The following is a 27110-nucleotide window of genomic DNA, read 5'->3' as shown; positions in this document are numbered from 1 at the left end:
TTATTTTTATATACTGAAAGATGAACGCGAATGACGTTATAGTTTGTGAGTGCATCGAATTTTTTTTTTATTATACGTATAAAATTTATATTGTATCATTATTTATATTATAACATGTATCGATTTTATACCGCGCTTTTAAAAAATCAATTATGTGTAAATTAAAAATACGTAAGACGATAACTACTAGACTGGCATTGGTGCATGATATCGAATAAACATCACTGGTATAATATATGCAAATATCGGCAAATAGATAATAATTTTCTCAAGCAGAATTTATTATTGTGATTTATATCACTGCAAGAAATGTATGTTGATGAAACAAACTGAAGGATATAACGGCATATCGATGTTTCGCTGAAAAACATATTACGCGAAGATTTAAATTCATTAGCGATTCTTTCAAGAAATTATACGAATTAAAAAAATGTACCAGTATAACGTTTTGCTTATAGTAATAAGATTCTACTAAGTCGCAATTTTTGAAATTTAACAATTTTATAAATTTGTATTTGATCAAATTTCATTATTATAGATTTTTTTTGTGATTCCATAGCTTTGACTTATAATTTTATTACGTACATTTATTGTAGGAGAAATCTATAAATTAAATATACACAATTTTCACTCGTGATTATTGATTCTAACATTGTCTTGATATAGAGAATTATATACCGACTATCTGAAAATTCATATGTATATTTCAAATAATTTATGGAAATATATATCGATTTATTTTAATTGCTTTGGGACACGAAAATTATTTTTGCATGCTCGCAGAAATTCAATTAGTTGAAATTCGTGATATGTCGGCATAGTAAATAGACATCCTGATTTATCCATCCCTTTGAATTTAGTATTTGATATTTTAATTCTCATTTAATATTGAATCTCATCCGATTGAAATCCTAAATTCATATTCGTATTCATATTCATACTTCTTTGAATTATAAACAGTACTCAGAAAATGCTTGTATAAATAACTTTTGTAATTTTATAATCTTGCAATTCTTCCAAATTTATTATTTTTATAAAAAAAAGGTATAAATACTATTTTTTTAAATGCCTATAAAATACAAAACAAATAATTTTATATCTTCTTTATTAATATGATTCTTTAAAGATAACTGATTCTGATTTCCAAAAAAAAAAAAAAGAATCGAGCGTGTGATAGATCTAATACAAATAACTCAATCCAAATAATCGTTGTTTGAAAAAAGAATTAAAAATTTTAAATGTAAACCTGATTTTCACCTGAGACTGCGAAAAGATCAAAATTCATCATTTTTTCTGAAATTTTCAAAAATAGATCTTTTCTTACCCACGATCTCTGAATTGCTGTATTTTTGTTCTCATCCTAATCCTTAATTCTCTCCGTAACGCGAAAATACGCGCCCCGTCTGATTAACTATTAGATAATCGCTGTCCGAGTCGTCTTTCTTGAAACAAAACGCTCAACTCTGAGAGAGGTGAATGCGAGACATATACAAGATACACTAGAATAAGAGGAGACCCGGGATGAGTTTTGCCGACTAACAGTGTGCCCCCCCTGTCTATCGTCTTCAAGGCGATGGTGTCGAATGTCCAGGTTCTCCAGCAGGCAGGCTCCGTGGAGAGGCTCAGCAGATTTCTTTGGTCTCTGCCGGCGTGCACCAGGTTGCATCGGCACGAGAGTGTCCTCAAGGCCAAGGCGATCGTCGCCTTTCATCGGGGCCAATTTAAGGAGCTCTACAGGATCCTGGAGAGTCATACCTTCAGCCCGAACAATCATCCCAAATTGCAGGCCCTCTGGCTCAAGGCCCACTACATCGAGGCTGAGAGGCTACGTGGTAGGCCCCTTGGCGCAGTCGGTTAGTAAAAATCTTTTAACGATCTTCTCATTTTCTATATTTTACTTATGAGAATGATGCGACTGCAAATTACTTTTAATAATATCAATTTGTTTGATCGATTAAGTATCTTTCATTTTTAGCAATAATTGTTAGATTTATGATTGAAAAATATTTTCATTAATTTTGAGAATAGATAAATTAATTGTGCAATATCAAATAGATTAGAGAATTCTTAAAAGCGCAAGCATTATTCTCTGCCTTGATCGATTATTTTACTAAAGTATAGAAAATCCAAGAATAAGATATGAATGTAGACATAAAAATCACATTTTTCATCAATCTTTTTGCATATGCGAACACATATGTACCGAAGATATTTTTGATATTTATTTCAAGATATGTGTGCATTTATCTACATGATTAAGCTATAAATAAAATTTCTAAGCAAAATTTATACAGTACACAATATTATATTTGTAACAATATTATAATTTTTGAAATAGCGTAATTACACTAAATATATATCTATATACTTGTACTATCTTTTTCTTATATTATCATCTGAAATAATGTAGGAGAAATATATTATATTATTAAAACATTATCATAATTATGTGACTTTTGTTAATGGAATTTCTCCATAATTTTATGTAGTCTGCGGTTTAATAGTGCGTTTCATATGTAATAGCTTATGAACATTATCTGTTATCTAAATTATATATATATATATATATATATATATATATATATATATTTTATATTAAATATATACATATATACATGTATACAAAATTCGATGGACATGGAATATTATTTCGCGGATTAAACTTACGTTAAACAATATCGGCGAGCGGCGTTTAAATCTCGCGTGGGTGTGTCACGTTTATTTTCGCGCTAATGTTTATTGCACGCGGCGATTAATAACACGCGCTCAGCGAGGTGAATTGAATGGCGCGCACACGTTTTCAACATTAACGGACGGAGTAAGTTATTACCGAATGCAATTCGAGCTAATGAGCGGTATAGACTTGGCCCCTATTTTCCTCGCCCGATCTTATTTGCGAACGATGCGCGCGTGAAGCCGACGACGCCGCCAACCCGTTGCGCTCGCCCCAGAAACCAAATCCGTCCCCGAAAAAAAGAGAAGCTAAACAAAGCGCGTTTCTCTGCGCGTATACCAAGAGAATCAAAGTGCACAGTAGCCGCTTCCTCTTCCGTTTTTTCCATAATTTCGCGATCGCGACACGATTTCTCTCTCGTTCATCAAGATATATAAAATTTTAAAATGTTTTAAAAATTCATCTTTTTTTTTTTTGCGCGACGATCCTAATCTTGAGATAAGGATAGAATATGCCAGCGAGACGTTTAATTCATAATTCTATTAATTCAACGGCTTCCAATCTTGATTTATCGATAGATTAATGGAGATTATTTCTTCCTTTTTTTTTTTTTTAAGGAAAGTATCGAGTGCGCCGTAAGTTTCCGCTACCGCGCACTATTTGGGACGGCGAGGAAACGTCTTACTGCTTCAAGGAAAAGTCCAGGAGCGTTCTGAGGGATTGGTATGCCACCAATCCGTATCCGTCGCCGCGCGAAAAGCGAGAATTGGCGGAGAGCACTGGCCTCACCACCACGCAAGTCAGTAATTGGTTCAAAAACCGGAGACAGAGAGACCGCGCCGCCGAGCATAGGTGAGTCTTTGATATATCAATAACTTTTAATTTTTCTTGACGCTGTACTTCTCAAAAAAAAAAAAAAAAAGAGAGAGATTGAACGAAATGTATCGCATTCTAAAAAAATTCTTTTAGAACAAAGGCACGACAATATATATTTCAAAAAATATAATTAGCTAAAAATAATGATAAACAATCCAATTCTCTGTGATAAAGATTATAAATATCAGAGAAACAGCGCAAACGACGAAATAGCCATTAAAGACAGAATTGAAGATAGAAATTCTCTTTTCTGTCTCATATATTCGCGTCTTTTATTATAAAATTCAATTATGTTAAAACATCATTATTGAATTATTTTATTAAAGATAATTAGATTAATATTAAATCACACGCGCGGGCAGGAACGATTCTCAAAGTATAAATAATATGCAGTTGATGTAATCAGCAAAATTTGTTGATATGAAAGATTAGATTAAAATTCCTGACATAATAAAGCCCAAACAGTTTTGTCAGATACTCCATCAGATAAACATCTAGCGGTGTCTTTAAGGGGCGTCGGTATGTTGTATAATTGAGGAACGTTATAATGTGTGGAATTTTCGTCTCTGCGCGGAATAGGAGCGTTCGTCCGTAGAAGAGAGTCCCCGTGTTGTTTGGAAGGTCGTTGCTCTACATCCGATTTTAGAAACGAGCGGAGGCCCCATAACTATGTGCGTAACGCGATGCCTTCCGCCGCGTAGCATCGTGTCGCATGCATACTCGCGCCGGCCGTCCTTTTCTTTTCTCTTTTCTCGCGAGCGAATAATAAATAAATAATCGGCCACCTGGCCACGCTGACAGAATCGCCGATCTCTCGTGAATTCTTTCACATAACTTGGAATGCGAATGGCAGAACGTTAGTATCGTTGGAACATCAAATAATACGCTAAAGCGTGATTATTTTATCGGTTGATAAATGAGCGAAATAGATATAAATATTTAATAAGGGCATACAATTTTAAATTATCCATCTTAAATTATATTATATATTAAGATAGATTTTTGTAGATTTAATTTACAAATGTAAAATTTGCTTGTCTTTTCTTTTCAACGTTCTCTTCTCTTTGAAAATTAACGTATCTGTTAAAAAAGAAATTATAATTTTCTAATGGATCAAGTTGAGATAAAGAAATATGATATTAATAATAAAAAATGGTGTAATGTAAAAATTAGAATTATCATAAATTCTTTCAAGATTGATTTATGTAAAATCTAAATTCGCTATAATAATTCGGAAAAGCAAACATGCGAAAGAGATCACGATCGAGTAATTAAATGAATATAATATTTAGATATTGAAATGATATGAAGATACGGGTGTTTTGTAGAATTTCCTGTAATTAATATGCGGTGAATGATACGTGTATATTCGCGATACTCTCCCAAACCTCTCGATGTGAACAATCTATAGGGTGTTCATAAGTGTTCTATACTATTTGTAAATTTACGAACTTTTACCTTGTTAATAATGTTTCGTATTCAGCTTTAATAAATAATCAGTTGAGTTTATGCAAAGCAAACATTTCACCTTTACAAATAAGATTTTCTTCCAAAACAGTCTAACAATAAGTACACAATCTTTTTGACTCGTGCTTTCAATATCGGCAGAATCTCAGTTCTAATTTCAATCATCGAAAATGAATATTACATTTACTTTCAGCAAGAATACGCTTTTCGATCATATTAACAATTAAATTTACACTCATCGACGATCTCGAACGTCATTGCATTTTGATCCTACGAACGTTAATTCGCGAAGACCACCTCGTAGACGCGCACGCATCTCTGACCTCCTGCCTTTATCCATGGGAATACACAGAAGCCATAAGAAATTCGATACGTTCCCCGTGGCATGACGTGTGTCCTGCCACGGTGGTGCTTCCCACTTCCTCCCTCATGAGAAGACATCGTAACCACGATTCATATGGATCTACGTATCCTTCAATGAAGACACTCTGTGCGAACGCTATTAACATATGATCAGAAAGATTGAAACACATTTAGTACACAATATTCTTCTATGATTTCATTTCCATAAGTTGTGGTCACGCGATAATAATTATAATTTTTAAAATATTAAATACACTAAATGTATCGATTTATTCATCAATACACATACAAATTTATGTATTTTAAATATTATTGACATGCTCGAAGTTTTTCTTATTATTTATATTTTTTGTTTCATATACATATTTCATAATGGGGAATGAAATAAAACAACTTTCGGTACAATTTAATAAAATATTAGTATTTTAATTGTTATTGTTACGAACAAATCCGCTAAAGATCGCTTATGAAATGGAGTTTCGATCATTCCGACATTATAGATTCATTGAAATAAGCATTATGTCCAATACAAGTTATTTATTTATTGTTTTTTTTTATTTTTTATTCACGTTCTATCGGGCTCGCTAAGGAATTCTAAGAACTGGTTTAATAAACTTTAGAGTGAACATACTTTGTCTTTGTTTATAATATATTATTTGTAACAACGGAATAATAAGTTAAAAGGCTGTAATTATTTGCCTGTTTAACGCACACATGCTCGGAAATGAAGTCGATCTCGCACACGTAGGGGCGATGTTTCCCTCCCTCGGGACAGGGGCGTCTCGTGGGCGTCTACGGCAGGCAAAAAACGTCAAATACGGAACTGTAGTCTTCCCCCGGGAGCTGTTATCGAACGATTTAACTATCTCGTTTGAGCACAATATAACGCGCACGCTCGATGAAACGCAGGCTATGACTATAAAAAAAGAGCGAAACGAACTTAAAGATGATAAATTTATTTTGTATAACTATATGTATAATTTGAAGGGACACTGTGTATGTATTTATTAAAGTGATAAAGGATGATTAATTTTTTATAAGAATTCTGTCACGTAATGAGGATTGAAAAGACCAATAATAATGAATACATGACAATAATGACAAAATAATTACAATTATAATAAAATAATTACGAATAACAATAAATTAATAGCATTAATTTCCAGATCATAATTTAATTCTCATCAATTTTTTTTCTTACGAATTATTTATATATATTAACCATATATAATTACAATGATAAAAATTTAAAAAAAATTGTATAACAATTTGAGAAAAAATTGCACACGCTCTACTCTGATTCGTAACTGTCAAATGAGTTGGTATTAGTAATCGATTCTGATTAAAGACCCACGCGTATCGACACACTCGAGCGGAAGTATATAAGGTCGGAATCGCGTTAAAGATAAGATCGGATATAAACACTCGTGGATTCTCGAAACATCCGTAACATCGTTCGCTTAATCTCCACATGACTCTCGCATTCTCTTCCCGTCGTAACAAACTTTAAACAATGAGACGTCAATCGAGATAAATCCCGGACGATATGTTTTGCATACCGAAAAAAATCGAGCGATAAGAGGAAGGAGGACGGGCCCCGTTTTCTCGGTCCCGCAATTATCAGCGCGATTATTTACGCCGGCCGAGCCAGATACAGAGTTGTCAGCATCCTCCGCACGGCGAAGTGCATTCGCTGCACTTTGAGAAACGCACGAGGCAAGACGACGACGACGACGACGACGACGACGTGTCACCGATCGACGGGGTGTGACAGCGGCGACGGCGTCGTTGCTCCATCGCTGCCGACGATAACGGAACCGCTGTCGCCGTTCTCGGTATCCGGTGACGATGGAACGTGCGTATATCGTCCAAACGCGAGATAACGCGCCTTGATGCTGATTAAGATGATCAGCGCCGCCGCCGGATAATCCGACTTGCTCTCCGCGCGCGCGTCTCATCGCTTCTCGAAATTTTCCGACATACATCGGTATCGCGTTACAGCGCGGGGGGGAGAGGGGGCTAATTCTGCGCTACCAGTTCGCTGAAAGCTTACTTTAGTCTCGATTAGGCTAAAAATAATATAAACAACAAAATGGAGAATGCGCGATGTGTGCGACAATGATGACGACATATGATTTAACATACTTGTGTACTCTGAGAGTCTCCTATCTAAAATATATAGAAAGTTATGATTATGCCATTAGCGAAATAATGTATATAATCGATAATATGTATAACGTGCACGCGGCATCGCATTTCCTTTAATGAAAATTACTTCTGTAAATTTGTTCATCTAAACGATACAAAAAAGACGTGGCCAGCGTGGCGATGAATTATTGCAACGGATATAAAAAGTGCCGGATATTAAAACTGACCGCATTGCTCTTGAAGATCGAAGAGCGTCCGAATTTCTTTTTTTTTTTTTCATTTTTCGTTTTTGTACGAATATCGATTCTATTGCTCGGCTTGAAAAATAAATGCCGCGTGTTTCACGTTGCATCATTTTTTTCCGCTTCGAACTGCGCCGCGCTATATGTCACTTGAAATATGTCGATTTCGATCATCGAAGCGAAAAAACAAGGAGGACATAGAGTGGAGAGAAGGGCGAAGGGGGAACGGATGCTGGCGCATCCGCGAGTGCATTGTGCCTTCATTCTTCACAGTCGAAAATAAACTCCCGGCCGCACGCGCTGGTCGCGTTGTGTATATTTTTTTGCTCTCTCTCTCTCTCTCTCTCTCTCTCTCTCTCTCTTTCTGTTTCTCTACGCAGCGGCCGCGTTTGTATATATGGCGCTTAAAACGTCTTTATTACTGTCGCGCTAGTCCCGATAGAAAGTCGCGCCACAATGATCTTCGAAGGGATCGCTCTGACAGATTTAAGAATAATAACGCTCGGTGCTAGAGATAAATAGAGCGTAGTACGGATATCTTCCCTCTCCGTGGACATAAAGCTTTCCTCCGATTTATAGTTTCTCATATTTATTATTCTTTGGCCGAATTATTTAGCTGAGATTAATAGTCTTAAAACGAGAGAGTATTTGAGCTATAAAAGCACGCTTATATATCAAAAAGCTATTTCTGATGAATGAGATGAAGGATTTTATTTTCTGTTTTATTCCCGCGATAAATTTATTACATAAAGTACGCGGGAATTATTATGTTATAACAATCTACGATCTACGTCAATCGCGGTTTAGAAGCGAAATTAGCTTATGAAATTGTAAAAGTTATGAATATTTCAAGCAGATATTAGTTTCTTTTTTTTTTTTAAACTTCTGAAATATGTATTAAAAAGGATTTTTAAAAATAAAAATTAAAAGTTTCAACAATACTTTTACGATATAGTAACCGCGGTCCTGATAATAGAAAGAGATAGCACAATCACTTGGACGGCTGGGTTTGCGCTGGCTTTCTCGATCGAAGGGCTATATCACGTTGGCAGAAGCCAGTAATGGCTTCGTCGTTGTTCTCCAATGTCAACAAAACATTGCTAATGTACGAACCCTCGAACGCTCGCCCTCACCCTCGTCCTCGTCTTCGCGTCTCCCCCTTCATCCGACAGAGCAGACAGAAAAATGGAGAAAGAACATGGGAGAGACGTTATTTCCAGCCAACTGACAATCTTACCTCGTGCGATCGATTTGTTAAAATTTTAAATTGTCTTACTCGGACCGATCTAAGTGATAAGTCCTCTACGTTGACCTCGATTCGATCTATCGCGCCATAAAATATTGAAATTATGTGAAATATACTTAGATCACACTCTTCTTTTTTCGGAGATTAGCATCGTTGCTAACCACTTGCTACTTTTCAAGAGCGTCCTTACATATATATGTGATTAGATATTTACTTTTAAAATTATTCTTTGAATTTTTTTTCATACATAAATTTCATATAGAGATGATAAACTTATTTACAACTTAAAGGTGTATAAGAAAGGATATGTACCTAGTTTACGATTATTATGGATTGATACTTAAATTGTAAACACAGCGAGATTATTATTTTGCTCCATGGCCGTCGCTCGGAAACTACTGGCAGGAAGATTAACGTCTCTCTTATTCGCCGCCGGTACCGTCAGATTGTCCACTTTAGATTAGATTAGATTAGGGGCGAACGTTTTATTCGCGCCGCATAAGCGAAACACACGCGGGAGAGAAGGCGCCCGGCTGCTCACCGCATTTGTTTGTGGCGACGTTTTATCGGGCGACGTGTGCGGTTCTTCTGACGTTTTCTGCGAACTGGACTCGATGATCCGCCGTATCATTGTCGTAAAATTCTACGCGTGAACAAAGAAGAGTGGCACGCATAACGATTATAAATTGTATATTTCAAGAATATAAAAGCTGTTGCGAGAGACGATAATTAATCGGAACACAATTGTAATACTAAATGTGGCGAAGAAAAAAAATAATTTTTAACAGATATTTATCTGAAACTTAATAAATAAGCTTGGCGAATATTTTTACAGAAAATTGAAAGAGAGAGAAAGGAGACAGAGATTCTCTCCTTTTTATTATAATCATAAAATTATCTTTAATTATATTATAATTTTAATTTTTGAACAAATTTCAGATTTGTCAAAAAAATGCCTATACACATGTATTGATAGAAAATATATGATACATATATTGTATTTAGACAAATCAAGAGAATGATTAAAAAAATAATAGTTATCAATCATATAATTGAAAGACTCATAATAGTTATAATTATAATTATTTCTTGCTCAGCCTTTTATCACTGGAAAAAAAAAGCAGACTAAAAATAAAATTCAGGTTAAAATCATAATAACGCACGAGAGATATCTTTAATAGATAATTTTTAGCAATATTTTATATTTCTACAATTTTGATAATAAAGTTTGTAAAGATAAAATTTCAGTAACTTCGATGCTTTTACTGTATAATGATGTAAAAATACATATCAATATTGCGTTGCACTTTTTGCAAAGTTACACAGTAATATGGAATAAAAATGGAATACGATACGATTTTATGTTTAATACGATTTAATGTTTATTTTACACTATAATATATTCTTCACACACCTCATTCTGAACAATATGTATATTTTATTGAAATTTTTACGAATATAAAATTTTCGATCATTACTTTATTAAATAAAATAATAGGTGAACTCTCGAGGAACAAAAAGCGGATATACGTGCAATAAATATTAAGCATAAAAATTAAACAATTCACGAGGATTTTAATGAATTAAAATTTACAAAAATAATATATTTATGATTAAAAATAAACGTATAGCAACAATCTAAATTTGCATCATTATTGTATTTTACTTTATTATTTCTAAGCGATTCGCGTGTGACGTTTCTTTTTAGTCAAATATTATTCTTGTGAATTGCTTATACATATAATTTTTTATTTAATATATTACACACGTGCATTTGCTATTTGCTTCTCTGCCTATTTTCTTTATTTTCATAGAAATCTTTTTTGTTATTACTTTATTACTCGTGTAACGTGTTAAAATTTAACGAAAACATATTAACGTTTATCCGATTAATTTCGATTAATCCATTTCCCACATTTCTAATATCTATTAATATTTTTAAATGATACTCGAATCTAATATCATTGATCATTTATCATATGTATATATATATTTTCTCGTTCTGGATATATGTATAATATTTATATGTAATGCCTACATTCTCGATTCTTAAGATAGAAAGTAAGTTCTATCGTCAAACTTTAACGAAACAATTTCGCTTATTGGATTATTCTACGGTTGATTAACCGCGGGTAGATATCGATTCGCGGACAAGGGGGTTAAAAATAATCGAAGTGGCGGGTTCTCCTAGAAGGGACAGTGCGCCGGATGTGGCAAGGGACATATGGGGGAGTCAGCATCGAGAGGGCGTAACGGCTGCGGGGGTGGCTGCGATAAGGGTTAGACACAGGGGTGGCTGCGCCAATATTGACTCCTTCTGAAAAGCAGAGACTCGCCGGTGACACAAAGAGGGTGGCGCTACTTTACCTCGCCCTTCGTACATCCTACGTATTCTTTCGGCATGGCGCCCGATTACGGCTAACTTCGGCCACTGTCGCGTCGTCATTAATCACTCGAAGGTTCGAAATACTTTCAAGAGAACTTTCTCTATTGCAAACGTTTAAATTGGATAAGAAAAATCTAACTCTAGATATTTTTTTAGAGAAAAAGAAAAATTTGTTTATTTAATATTATGTCTCCCATTTTAGGGCTATGTATATGTGTAATATAAAAATATTTTATATCGGATTATAGATCTGCGTAATTAGATATATAATTAATGCTTCTAATCTTTTCCAAGTCGCATAAATTATAAATTAGACATTGATTTTTTGATATTCAGTTTTATTACGATTTCATATGTGCATGATTAATCGACATCTTTAATCTTATAGTCACGTTACGTTAATTATAGGATTTTGATAATTTAATTATGAAATATATTTTTCAGCGCGTTAATAAAAATTTATTTGCGTTCTAGATTAATACATGTTTGATGACACCTAGCAGATTCGTAAATGCATATCGCGATTTAGATGAAAACAGTTTTTATTACTAAATTCCCGTGAGATTTATCGATGATATATCGATGGCGAATTGACGTTTGGTTGAAGCACGTGAATTTTTCCGACAACGATTACGCAAAGAACGACGACGCGAGTCTGTCGCGTGAATTTTCGCGCGCGAATAAAGATGCTTTTGGGTCAAGCGGAAGGAGACACTCGTTTAGATTGTAACGCCGCGACGTGTCCCCGAAATAGCCGCGCGAATACTGGTACCATTCCCCGGTTTACGGTTACAGCGAGCACGGTGTCCGGGCAGCGCGCTGCCCGTGTCTGTAACCAGAGAACCCATTTCAACGTATACCGTATGCGCTGTCGCCGTATCCGCTTCCGAGATTTTTGGACTCTAAATGTCAAATTCTCGACGTTGATTAATCCCCTCGACCGCATTATGTCGTAATTAAAACGACAGATTATATCGCAAAAGTTTCTGCATCGCAGAAAAAAAGTCGAGACTTTCTTCTTTAAAATTTTATTGTGTTATTATGATCACAAAAGTTTAAAAAACTAAGTATCAATTTTTAATATAATTTATATAATTTATATTAATAATCTTTAATATAATATAATATATATATATATAATATTAAAAATATTTATGGCACGCATTTACAACACTTCCGCAAATATTTGTTATCAAAATTTTCTAGTATTTATAATTGCCATTCAGCCTAAGTCCTCTAGTTTATTGCGCGTAGTTCTGTACTCGTTTATATTTTTGCATCGATTGTGCAATGAATAAGGTCTCTCGAAAGACCGAGACAAGAGAGGAGAGACAGACTCAAGGAAATCGTTCAGACGTCGCGCAATTTTCCGCGACGACGCGTCACTTCCATGTCATACTAGCATGCGGGAATTGGGCGCGGCTCAACCTCGCCAAGGTCGAACCAAGATACTTGGCTTATGCAATTTTCACGATGTAAAAATGCGTTTATTTTCTTGAAACTGTGTCGGCACCAAAAAATGAAAAAAAAAAAAAATTCACGCATTCGCTTGTATTTATAGATTCAATTTCCGAGAGTGCATCAAAGTTTTTTTTATATCTCTTTTAGTTTTTAATATTCTTTACCTCTATCGCACTTTTTTGGAGAGCTATATATAAGAATTTGTTGTATACTCGTCTCACGCTTGATTTTTGACACACTTTTTGACAAATCAGGATTTTCAAGATAATTTTGAAGGGTTGATGTTATTTTACTTTATTAATTTTCTTTTTACAATTGTCTGTATTATTAATTTTTAACTACAGCTAGATTTCTTTTATGTAGAAACATATTCTCTCGCAATTTTCTTCACTTCTCATTCTCTCTCAAAAATCGTACATACATTTTCATTTTCAGTGCGAAAAACAATATATTTAACGAAGAAACTACAACAATAATATTAGCTTTTTTTTAATTTTCTGCTTATTATACATAGCATTTATTGTATTCCACCATTTCTTTGGTTTGACTCGTTTTTCGTCCTGTAGATCCACGTAGTGAAAATAGTCGTCCCATCCTCTCCGCCATGTCCCTCCACGCGGATCCCCTCCTGGGGCCCCGTGCGTGTACTGGACACATTCGCACGCGCGTTGCATTCTGGGAATGCGTGCATGAATGAATGCCCCTCTGTCCCCCACGGTTCCGAACAAGAAGAAGAGGAAGAGACGAGGGATCGCGGGGTGGAAACGAAGGGGGACTCGAGCGGCTCGTTCTCTTTTTCAACGGCAGCAGCGGGAACGAGGCGGGCCCTTTCGGCCCTTACGTGCCCACATGTGGACCCTTCCCGCGAGCTGTCAGATTTGACATGGTCTTCTTCAAAGCGGTTTTCACCGAGCATGCCTCCCCTCCGCTTCCCCCCCCCTCATCGCGCCTTTTTTCGTCCCCAAAAATGGCTGAGACGATCCAACATGGCCGTGCCCGTCTCTTTCTTTCTCGCTCTCGCTCTGTTTTTCCTTTTTTCTTTTTTTTTTTCTTCGGCGAAAGGGCGGTCGAGGGGCATTGCGCATTCAGTGGCGCCTTTCAATCTCAGACGAATCCTTTGTGGTGGTTTGCGGTTGGGCGTTCATCCTCTTCGATCAGCGCGCGGGCGCGTCCCTTACTCCTTCGAGAGTAAGGGAATCGGCCAAATTGAGATACACGTTCAATTTGGAACATACATTCTTCGAAATCACAAAATCGGGTAATTCTAAACTTCGTTTGCTCTTTTCTTTTCTTTTTTTTTTTTCTTTTTGAAATAAGAATTCTTAATAAAATATCCATCGTGAATTAATTCAGAATTAATGACATAAGATCTCTGATATGCATTGACATATTTTTGTTTTGGCCGATCCTCTACTTGCGACTTTGCACTTGATATGAAATCATCATCAAATATTTCCACTTTTGTCTATTATACACGTGAATCTAAAAATCTTTAAGAACGAGGACTCGCGCTGCGTGTTTCTTTGGCTTGCCTGGGGCTTCTTCCGGGATTAAATCCGCTTCACGCGTGGTCCCTCGGCAACGGGATCACATACGACGCCGACGGATTGACGAGACGAGATGATGACAGAGATCCCCATACGCTCGTGTGCGACACACTTGCGGTACATCGAAAACTACCGGCAGGTTCGGCGTAATCCGGATTAAAAAATTCCAAAACAGCAAAAGCGTTTTAACGCCGCGGCGCGCTTTCTAATACGAGCGCGAGGACGCGTCTCCTACCTGCGGCTATCTCGTCGATCCGTCGTAAATAACGATGCGTCTCTGATAGATCTATGGAAAACAGCGAGCTGGACCGGCCACCGAGTCGACGACCACCACGGTTGGTGGCGTATTCAAATAGAGAAAAAGAAATACGAATGAACGGGCTTTCATTTTTTATCGAAATTCTCACGCTGTACGAAGATTTTGTTCTCTCTAATACGAACGTGGAAACTTTTTTTGTAGTAAATGTGAATTTAGAGAATGTTAATTTTATATTATATTTGTCATAATAATAAGTAATGTATATTGTAGTATGGATGTACAGGATATAAATCTCTTCTTTTATCGGATTTATGTTAGACAAGGAGGTAAAAGAATTTTTTTTTTTTATATATATATAATTTTGTTTAGACTTCTTTTTAATAAATTATTTATTTGAAAATTATTAAAAATTATTAAAAATTTAAAAAATTAAAAAAATTATTTAATAAAAAAATTGAAACCTGAATATTTGAATAAAAATCCATTAAATTCGTGCGTTTAATCTATTATCATGATTCGAGAAAATAAAAATAAAAAAGATTATAATATTATAATACAAAAATAATACCATCTCCCTATTTTTCAATTTAAAAAAATAATAGCTTTGTTTTGCATTCGTAGAGTAGTTATTGGTGCCAGAATTAAGCATTTATCCCAAGCGATTTTGCAGGAATTTACGAGTTATCTGCCTCGAGATAACATGTGTTGTGCTGCAAAACTGTTCGCGCAAAACTGGCACAGTCTTCCTCAATACATTGTTGATTTATGAATCGAATTTAAACACATTGCAAACTTGCACGTACAACAATTGGCACGAGAACACGGATTCTTTGACAGACTTTGTGATGCATTATCCTATTAGGTCAAATTATATCAAATTATAATAAGTGAAATAACGTGACGCGTCATTTATCATCGAAATAATTCCCGACGTGCATCAATGAGTGTCATATCGTAATCTTTTCCTATTTTATTTACGTGCTTCTCATTTGAGAATTTCTACTCTTCGTTTTATTATCGCGATTTTATGACTCGCGCGAAATCTACAACTCGAAAAATCATCAAGTTATGCATCAATCGCTGTTATAGATGAAAGCTATGAATTAAATTAAACAACTTTTGTAAATTTTTTGCATGATAATCTACCGTGTAAAAAAAATGACTTTTACTATCGACATGATAATTCTAAGTATTTTAAAACGATGGAATATAATTTTAATTATTATTATTCTCTCTTTTTCTCTCTCTCTTTGGGGAATATATCAGTTTCTATTTAAAAGGAAAATTTTGACTACTGTTTACACGTAATAGAAACACGTCGATCATTATAGTTTGAGGTACACTTATCATTTACAATACCGGAAACCGAATCTGTCAAAATTACATCAGTTATAATCCCTGGCGGATTTTCTTGCGCTGGTGAATTTCGTGCGGATGATCCCATGTTCGCGCGAGAAATTCGCCCGGACGTTTTTCACGGACAGGATTGAAGAGCCTGCAGGTAGAGAAAAGGCGAGAGCCATAAGTTTACAAACAGAGGCTCGTACAGTGTGTACACGGTACGCTGCCTCCCATTATTTTAGGCCCGGGAAACTTTCCTTCTCTCTATCTGCTTATGGAATCAGCTGCCAGTAACTTCCTCGTGCTCACCTGCCGAGAGGAGTGGACGCGCGGGATCCCTCATCCTCCGGAGTTGCCACAGGAAAATCCGCCGTTTCTTCCCTTGAGATTTCGAGGCCGACAAACGAGTCAGCCGATTTTCAATTTGCTCTCCACGGATCCCGAAGTTTGCCTTTCTGCCTTCTTCAGCGAGTTAAGTAATCCCGGAGGCAAAACTGGCGGTCTCTTCGAGGGCGAAGTGCGCGACGGTTGCGTGGGATATTTGGAATGCGAAAAATAAATTTGAAAGTTACATAGAAGAAACACGCTTAAATTAAACTAACTTGTAGATTTAGAAGACTTGCTGATCCAGTAAATTTTTTCTCATATACTAGTTGCCAGTTTCTCGATATATCACATATGAATCTTGAAAAATTAACAATTTTTATTCGCTCGAAAATTATTAATGATACGGAAAATTTCAGAGAAAAAAGTAGAGAAAGAGAGATAAACGGAAAAAAAAAAAATCTGTTATGAGTCTGCAATAGCGCTCTGGCCTAAACTTATTTCCACGGGAGGATATCGCACGTAGACTGGAATAAAGTGTGCGACAACACAGGGGCGATATAATCCGATTTTATGAGGAAACCACGGTATAGAAAGAGAGAGAGAGAGAGAGAGAAGGGGAAGATGCTATCGGGTCTCTCGTACCGGTCCCAGGCGATATAAACTTAGACACGCGAATTAGTGGTGTCGCGATAGCATCTCATTTCGAGGCGAGCGTGCGATCAGGAATTTATCGAGAAATTAAATTAGAAATTATGCTAATACCTGACAGTCTATATACGCTCGTATATACACAATACAATATATATATTACATGTATATATTGTGTGTGTGTGTGTGTGTATATATATATACATACTACACATAGACCCGACGCTTTTCTCACCCCGAAATCGATCGTCGTGAATGAGCAGCTGTGGCGTCGCGTTTCCTCAGTTATTTATACGTGATTTGCGCCACTCAATTAAAGACACCTTCTATAAAGCTGCTCGTACAGTATACGATGTAATTTGTTAGATCGACACTATATCATCAACCTCGCTCGTTCCTGAGGTTTGATAACGCAGATTTGTAAGACAATTTTATCAAAGTTAAAAGAAAATATGAGACAAAAAATGCATAAAATAATTACGCACGGATTTTAATCTCATTATAAATTATAAATTTAATCTGATTAATATAGATAAATTACGCATAGAATAAATGAAATTGAATAAGGTACGTTCAACTGAAACATAGACTAAAATCTGTGATGTTTCATTTAAATATACTTAATATTATATATATATGCCAAATATAGGATACGGTAATTTAGATAATCAATAAATTTATTAATAAACAAAACAATTAATTAATAAAAGAAGAATTAATAATATTTTATACAGATAATTTAAATTTGCTATGAAAAAAGTTACTCACATTTGATTTACTTTCTTCAATGACTTAATAGCCAAAGTCATTGATCTCAACTTTATGATACGAAGGAGATAACCATCGGCGAAGGCACGACTATGGTTTCATTAATCGGCCCGTTCGTAAATAAGATTTACTTTGAAATTCCGCGGCGGTCGCCAAGATCGATTTGTCCACTTTTCGTGAGACAACGGCATCTCACGTAGAACTGTCCGCAGATAGAATCTCGTCGCATTCCCGGCATTTTTTATAATCCTTGACGTTGATCTAAACATGGGCGCGCGCGCGCGCGACAGAAACATAAACGAAATGTCTAAAATAAAAAAATTATTATTTTTATATATAGCGCAATTAAATGATGTATGCTAATTACACGCATAAAATATCTCTTTTATTTTACTTAACTAATTTTAATATAAGTATTTTAATTATAAAATTTATTCCCATTAATTGAAGGTTTAATTAAAGATTGATTTAAAGGTAGAAATTAACTAACGGCTGATTCTTGATATTTCGTGCGTATTTTTACGCAATCGATTTTTTTTTTCACGATAACAAGATGTCCAATTAAATTTAGCAGATGCATATCGTTATATAAAGAATTGAAGAAAATAACAGAGGCGAGGCGATTGAAGGGATTCGTGCAAAGATATCTGAATGATAAATTGCATGGAGATAATTATTAATTATTCTCTTTGAAGTTATATCAAGTCAAAGCTTCAACATTTAAAAGACCTGTACCCCTTCGATCTTACGTGGTCACGCCGAAGAGGAGAAAAAGAACAGAGAAGAAGCGTCGATCCGGAGACGCGGAGTATAGGTGTCACGGCTTCAAAATAAATGCCTTTTGCACGCGATGAGTCACAAATTCTAATGAAAATAATAATAACCCCGAAAGATTCCGTTCTTTTTCGTAGCCGTGCGATGCAACGCGGATAAATTTACTGCGCGATCCACGGACAGATAAGGCATACCTGGGGACACCTCCATCCGGTTATAGATTCCACCATGTAACGGGTGATACGAAAAAAGATCAATCCGATAGACTCCTCGGTCCTACGTCGTTTTGGTGTACATGGGGTCTTAATGCTAGAATACAAAGGGCGACATCCCGACTAATTAGACATTTTATCTCTCGCGTTCGCAGGAATTGGAAACCAGTACATATTTACAATCATATAGATAGCATCTTTTAACTGGTGGTATGAAAAAGATCAATGGGATAAACAGCAGTTTCTAATCATCTCTCGGTGTGTAGAGAATATATCTTTCTCTTATTATATACATATGGCGATACAAAAATCGTGACTCAATTAATTAGGATCTTACATCGTTAATGTAAAAATTGATATTGATAAATTTATTTTTCATATAGTTTGCAATAGGTAAAAGACAAATTTTACACTAATAACCGCAATTATTCTAGTGTCATTAATAAAGATAATATTTTTTGTATTTATCACATTTATCGAAACAATTCAAATTTACAATGTGTTGACTTAAATCCTTGCTTTTGTATATTTAAATACATTTGTAACATCTAATAAAAATGGATATAAGTATAATATTAAACTATTTAAAACTATTTATACACATATTTATATTTAGATATTATATAATGTCTGAATATATCTACTTTATCCCAATGTTATGCAATTGTGCAAAATATCTTGGAAACTCTTTGCAGTGATATATTTTTACTTTCTACAAAGTTGCAATGCTCAAGATGTTTTCCGTGTTCTCTTATCATTTTGGTAGTTCCTCTCTTGTACTCAAAGACCGGTTCTCGAAAACACCCCGTAGAGACAAGTGTCGCAGCACTTGCCTTGAACAGTGCGATATCACCGGTCTCGCGTCTAAACGACTTGTAAAACAAGCGCTTAACGATTGCTGGGTACCTGGAGGAGATAGACAAGGAAGGGGAGAGGAAAAGGTAGAAAGAGAGGTAAACGAAGGGGGAAGCTCGGCCGGATCCGTGGATCTCCACGTACTTCGAGGAGGTCCAGCTTGCTAAATTGAGTTTACGAGACGCCAAGAGCGTTTCTCTCGCCTTTTCTCTCTCTCTCTCTCTCTCTCTCTCTCTCTCTCTCTCTTTTCTCTCTTTTTTTCTTCCGTTCTCTTTTCCTTTCCATTGCGCGTTTCTTTAAAATCTTACCCTCCTTCTCTACTCGGTGCCCGCCCTTAATTCACAAGTACGGGATATACCCTTTTCTCAGTACTTTACGTGCCTGTGCTGGTGTTATCTTAGGCGATATTATTTCCATTCCCCAGTCGATCGACATCGCCGGATTATCGCGAGGCGGCGGTTTAATGCGGTGCTCGCGCTCGCGAACGCAATTAAATCGGGCCCCTGGGATATCTTCATAATAGAATGATGGAGAACGTGTGGCTAATAAGGAGGGATCGATGACGAACGTATATTACGTTTGTGTCTACTTTGCTCGATACACGCGTGGTATACTCGATGAAAACTCTGCTTGGAATAATTAGAAGATTTAGGCTAATAATATTTTAATTTTCTTTTACAGTAAAGGATTAATAATTTCTCAAACATAGGTAATAGAGAGCATGACTTAAAGCGAGAGAAGATAGATACGACCATTAAATATTATATTTGACAACGACAAAGCACATAATTGGATATAATTAACATAATAGCTTAAACGCGATGTATGATAATGATATGATCAACATAAAAATTTGTTTAAACCGGTTTGCGTCCAATTCACTGCTCTTTGTTCGCAATTTACTTTGCAACGCGCCTTTTTATTTATGCAAAATATAAATCTTCAAAAAAAAAAAAAAAAAGAAATAAAGATTGCTGTCTTTTTTTAAAAGGCAAAAACGCCGCTTTGCTGTTTCAGTGGACAGAGGGAGGACAAGACTCACGGCGGGGGCTTAGGAGACTCCAGCAGCGAGAGCGGCGATGAGACGAAGCGGCAATCCGGACAGCAGCCACAGCAACAGCCGTCCTCTTGCGCCGTTCAGCAGCAGCAGCAGCAGCAACAGCAGCAGCAGATGGTGGACCACCAGCAAACCTCCGGCATGTACCAGCTTCCGCCTCCGGTCACGGTCTCCAGCCCGCATTCGTATCACCAGAGTCACGGCACGTCCTTGAGCCACCCGCACATGCAGCACCACGATACGAGCAGCGAGAGCGGCGATGACAAGAGGAACCTCCATCATCAGTTGCAGCACCATATCCAAGTCGGCACCCACGGCGCTCATGGACTCGTTCATCCCACCGCTACCTTGCCACCACCGCCCAGCTGCGCTCAACAGAAGAGTCAGCTGGATTACATGCAGTACTACAGCCCGCAGGTAAGAAACATCTTTTTTATGTTTCTTTAATTTACGTTCATTAAAACGAGGATTTCTCGTATCTTTTTCCGCGGGCGCGTTTTCTTAAAGAAAAATGTTACGGTTTTGTCTTATAGAAAAATATTATGTTGTTCTATAAAAAAAATTAAAGTAAATATTCAAAGATATCAAATTTTTAAAGATATATCTAAAAATGTAAGATCTTTTCGACTCTTTTCAAAAATTTATAAATGTAAAATTCGAACATATATACATACACACACATGTTCCTTCCATTGACATCATGGAAATGATGAGACAAATATGAAGAAATCATTCTTTTCTGTGATAGGACTATCTAATCGGCACGCCGACCTCCGCGGATCTGCAGAAGTCCTTGCCACACACGGCGACGTCGATGCAGATGGGCGCGATCGCACCTTCCATGGGCGGGTTAAGTCCGATGGGTCCCTCAACGATGTTATCCAATACTATGCAAGGTGTCAACACCATGAACACTATGTCGATGAACGGCATGGGCATGGGCGCTTACCAGGGCATGGGCTCCATGGGGATGTCGACGTCGCACGCGAGTTACCACAGCGGCCTCGTGTTGGGCGAATACCATTCCTTGTGACCTTGGGCCCCAAGCACTCAAAGCAAAAGAAGCCAGGAGAAGACTTAATGCACATCAGTGAGGCGCAAGACTTCCGGTTGATCAAGGTATTCTTGAATAGTTGCTGTGATATTATTTGGATCGTCAATAAATTATCACCAAAGAATGATAAGGAAAATCTTATCTTATTGATATTGAAGTTTGCTTAAAGTGTATTATAAAAAGATGTAAAATTATTTAAAATATTAATAAAAATTATTATTAAACGAGCAATCCAGTGAGCGCGATTTCAATTTATTGTTAATGCAATTATTAAATAATGAAAGAACTTTAAGTTAAAAATTTTTTTTTATCGTGGCAATAATTCCTTGGCGATCCAATAATGTTCAGATAAATAGGAAGGACAGTTCTGTACGGATATATCGTTTCGTGAGCTTTTCTTCAGTGGGTTTTTAAAGCGTATGAAGAGCGTCAAAAATAACTGTCTGTTAAACGTCGTGTCTGTCTCGGTGTTCAAAACAATTTTTTTAATTGCGTAAATTAGTTTTTTTATAGATATACCAAGAAAATAGGAGAATAAACGTATAAATAATTACTATTGGAAAAAGCCGCTCTTTAGTATATTTTCTCTAGTTATGTATAATATATGAATTATAAAATTATTTAAATAAATTATATACATAACTTTAATATGAATTAGTATGTTATATTTTAAATAATCAGGATTCTCTTGAAGAAGAAAGACACTTGTTTAGTAAAAATCATCTGTTTTATTTTCAGACAAAAAAATATTTTTTTATCTATATGTATAAAAATTCTTGAATTTTCTATGAAACGATTTTCTATACTAAGGATGTCCGAGAATCTGAATCAAAAGATACCGAGACGAAGATGACGTTTCCGAACGAAATATAGCAAAAGACATATTAGCATTTTACTTTCCCAGTTCGTAAACTCTCGTGACAAGCCGGCTAGACCGGCTTGTGTTTACCACTATTTCCATAAGTAAACAATGGAGGTAAAAAATTCTGCCTCCAGCTTTTCTGTTCCGTATTCTTGGCGCCGTACTTTTCCGTTTTTTTTTTTTTGTCCGCGCGGAATAAATTGCACAAAGATAATGTTTCTTTTTTTTTTAACGCACGCAGAATATAAGCGACAGATTCCGATCATTCCCCCTATCGTCCCTTCCTGCCTCCCTTATCTCATAGATTTGACCTGCCTACTAATTAATTAACCGTAATCAATTACGCTCCTCTTACATCGTACGCTTTTGTGTTTGTCCTGTATGTACATATGTATAATACACATGCATTCGACATATATTAAGTTAATCTCGTCCTTGTTCGCTGCCTACCGGGTGTTCCCGAATCGTTGATTGGATTTCGTGATTAAACAATTACGAAATCTTAAATTGACATTTTAGCGATGAAAGTTAACCTATATTTCTGATGTTCAATAATTTGAGCACTCTGACTCAATAATTTTCTTAGAAAATTATTCGGGATTTTTTTGGAAGAGCAAAAATAAAATACGTCAATATGTTTTATTATTTCTATAATTCACATTCCATAGATGCGTGGTTTGTGTGAGGAATGAGAAAGTATAGTTATTATCAAAAAGTTATTATCACAAGAATATATATTACATCAAGAGTGATTATTATTGATAAAAAATGTGATATCGCGTGTAGTGATTAAATTGAATAAAAAAGCAATTAGAGATGGGTATGAAACTTTAGGGTATCCCCAGTAGACAGTGAATGCTCGTCGCATTATATAAGATAGCGCGTAAGTTATCATTTAACCGCAGTTCGCAGTCTGTAAATAAATATATCTAAAGACAATGAGAGAAAGAAAGAACGAGAATGTATATGTTGCGCGAAGAGGAAAGAATGTAAGAGGGAACAGGAAGAAGAAAGATGAGAGTATGTAGAGATAGAAAAGTCGGGATATTGAGATGAATTGTTAATTTATTATTCAAGTGAAAAATATATTAAATTGCTTTCTTGCTCACAAAAATATTTTTTTTTTTTTATTATCGATCATTGCGGGTATTTTCTTTTTTAAACGATGTGATTTTTATTTTTTTACGATGAAAAAATAAAATTAACTTACTGTAATTTGCTTAATGTTTTTGTTTAAATAATTTTAATGCGTAAAGAACGGCAGAAAAATCATTATTGGATAAAGTCGCTTTTAAAACGCTATACAGAGTGACGTTTTAATTTATCTCAAAATGTCGACTTTTCATTCGTAAAACATCTCGCACGCCTGATGTCCTGAATATTCCGTTAGCTGCGACATTGCCTTGTAGATTCTTATCTAGGATATGTCGAGGAGAGAAAGGATTTCCCTTACGAGAGAGTCCTCGGGACGAAACAGGGTAGGGGATAGAATCGAGATGAAAGGAAAGAGATAGATGTAGGATAAAAAATAATAATATCTTCGATCTTATGGCACAGAACCTACCGGCGTTATTTTCATTTTGCACCTTTCACATTCATCGCGTTCTGCGTGATCCTTGTTAATCTTTACTAAAATAATCGCGCATCTACAAAAAATTACGTTATGATATTTATTCGACAATTCGAAAGTGCCACAATATGCGTTACAATAGAGAGAATATTAACGATTCGTAAAAGGAATCGATTAATATAGAATGTATCTGAATGAAGATAGATAAAAGAGACACAGTAAAACAGTAATTCTAAGAATAATACAAAATCTTCCGCTAGTTGACAGAATTCACGACGCAATTAAAAAACCTTGCATTCGAGAAATAAGATTTTTTTTTTTAATTGTTCGGAGTATCTGAAATAGAAAAATTTCTTTTATTTTTATAAAAATGATTTGCTGATCAATTTTTAAAAGCTCAAAGTTAAAGCCAATATCGTTAGCTCGTACGTTTTATCAAATTACATTAGACGTAAGGATCAATCGAAACTCTGAAATAAGCCATCATTCTTTTGCAGTTTTGCGTTCGTAAAAACACGATAATTTTAATCAAGCTTTACGTTAGTGCCTCGTATAAGCAGCAAGCAAGCTCTCTTAAACGGACAAATTATTGATAAAATTGATAAGTTGTTTTAACGTGTATGCTTCGGCTGATGAACGCTGGACAAATTATTATTGGAACGACTATTATTTTATTTTCTCGCATTTGAATTGTATCTATCGTTCAAGAGTATCCGTATACACAAGTTATGGTGCACAAATGGACAGCTTCCGACTGGCTCTTTCTCAATTTTTTACTTTTTTTTTTTTTTTTTGAAGTTTCTTTTTCTCCATACGTACTTCGTCATTACTTTCGAGATATTTTTTTAGGCTTGCAAGAGCAGTAATTATGATGGAAAGTTAGAAATTTTTTACGAAACGAACGCTGCGATTCGACCAAAGTTAAAGAATTAATTTTTACGTATAGGATGTTAATCATAATGAGACTCATGCACAAATTACGCACTCGCATGCAACTCGCGCATACAAACGGAAGCAGCGGAAGAGCATCGAGGATGCGAATGTGAACGAGAGGAGAAGCGTGCGCGCGACGCAAGGACGATTATTAATGATCATTATCATCATCTTGGTCCTCTCCAGTTTTCATTCGTGTATTTTAGCGGACAAACCTAACGTTGCACAATTAACTAAGACGAATTGCCGAGAATGAATATGAACGTCGTTATCCATGAGCGTGTGTATGTGTGTATCGATGAGCTGTATGTGTAAGTGTGTGCATGTGTGTGTGTGTGTGTGTAAACGCGAGAGAAAATGGAAAGGGAGATGAGAAATGATGCGTAAGTAGATATAAGTTAAGAGATCACGATGTACGATCGAACTGTATTCGAGTAAAGTTGATGTTATTTAAAGTAAGAGATGCAAATGTTATCTACGTTTATCACGCACACACGTCCTCTTATAATATCCTATATCTTCTGCTTAGATGCTGCCGAGTACTGGAAGAGGTAAGTAGCGCGCGTCGCGATAATGCTTTTGATCTAAAAAAAAAAAATAACTAATTGCAGGGCAATAATTAACAAAGTCTAGATATAAATCTCAATATCTTTATAAGAAGCGGCGATAAATAAATGCATAATGTGTTTCGAAATCGTACACCACACAACGTATCTTTGAATGTTAAAATTTGAATGTTTATGTTTACATTTTAATATTTTTGCATTTATTTATGTTCATGTCTGCATTTATCATGTTTATATTCATATGTTTATGCCCCCCCCCCTCCCCCCTGCCTTCCGATTCGCATCAAGAAATTTACGTTTTTATTCATCTATCCGTTTTGTTTACATCTACATCCAGATCCATGATCATGTTTACATATACATATTCATCCATGCACATTCAAAACACGCTCACTACATCGTACTTATTTTCACGCAATCATGTTCTTTCAAAAATCTTGAATTTAATACGCCAATAGTTGATAAGATAATAAAAATTTGGATTTAAATCTACATTCGTCGAATTAATTTTTTCGCGACGAATAAAGAAAATAGAGATACATTTCCGCGTATACAGCGAAGAGATGAGAATTTCACCGGAATTATACTGATTTGAATCCCTAACGACGAGTCGAAAAAATAGTCGCGATATAATACAATGATGTTGAATAAAAATCTTTTTCAAGATTATATTTTTACGTGATCGGCGCAATCGTAACGAGAATCGTAACGCGGGCAGGAGTACGATGTGAAAAAGGCAAGTGTCTGGATCGTTTTCCCCTCGCTGTTGGCGCAGAGCGCTAACAAGTAGCCATTGTGAGCCCCGTGTCAAGATGCTACTTGACAGTATACTCTCTTTCTCCCTGTCTCTCTTTTTCTTTCGCTCTCTCTCTCTCTCTCTCTCTCCGCGGACCCTCTTCAGCAGGGGCCCATACTCGCCCCCGTTCCATCACGCCGCGCAACCGGCGTATGCCGCGCATACACATACAAAAACATAAAAACACACGCGCGCACATACACACGATATATCTCTGTGGGGTCCGTGCTTAACTTTACGATCTCCGAAAATCCCTTCGGAGCTTAGGGCCCCGTCGCGCGCGGCTAATAGAACCGAAATTATAACAGGCCGATGAGCATGCGTCGACTGCTCTTATTCCGCCTCGCTGACGGATTCAGAAAAACCGTAAGGGAAGCCGAATGAGAAATCAACGCAAAGAAACCATGAAGAATTTCATTCCGTTGAATGTCTTATTTACGATCTTTTCTAAATAACAATTAAATTTTGTAAGAAAATATATGCATATATGTGATTTTTAATATACTCTGATATGTAATCTCTTATTATTGAAATAATAATAATCGATAAAAGAGTTGATTTTTTTCAGAAAAATAATTCCATTCTTGCTTATTTTTTCAATGTAAATTTCTTTGGTACAATGTATATTTGTTACTTTTATTTTTATTGTTCATGAAGTTACTTTGTTACGCATAATTT

General features: G+C 35.8%; 1 protein-coding gene across 7 annotated transcripts in view; it reads left to right on the top strand.

The window, feature by feature from the left end:
• The window catches only part of LOC126858198 (homeobox protein SIX2-like), a 47327-nt gene that overhangs the window by 5865 nt on the left and 14352 nt on the right, over nt 1–27110 (top strand). For 5 of the 7 annotated variants that reach the window (XR_007688626.1, XR_007688622.1, XR_007688624.1 and 2 more), the window contains exons 2-5: nt 1571–1853; nt 3292–3526; nt 20612–21068; nt 21400–21770. Coding sequence is in view for 1 of the 7 variants with exons in the window: in XM_050608350.1 (XP_050464307.1) it covers nt 1571–1853; nt 3292–3526; nt 20612–21068; nt 21400–21684 (1260 nt within the window). In the remaining 6 variants the exon portion in view is untranslated. Of the gene's footprint in view, nt 1–1570; nt 1854–3291; nt 3527–20611; nt 21069–21399; nt 25530–27110 lie in introns of those variants that run through there. The other 2 variants (XR_007688627.1, XM_050608350.1) reach the window with 2 other exon arrangements.

Source organism: Cataglyphis hispanica, chromosome 2, assembly GCF_021464435.1.
Source record: "Cataglyphis hispanica isolate Lineage 1 chromosome 2, ULB_Chis1_1.0, whole genome shotgun sequence".
NCBI lineage: Eukaryota > Metazoa > Arthropoda > Insecta > Hymenoptera > Formicidae > Cataglyphis > Cataglyphis hispanica.
This window is presented reverse-complemented; position numbering and strand designations above follow the sequence as displayed.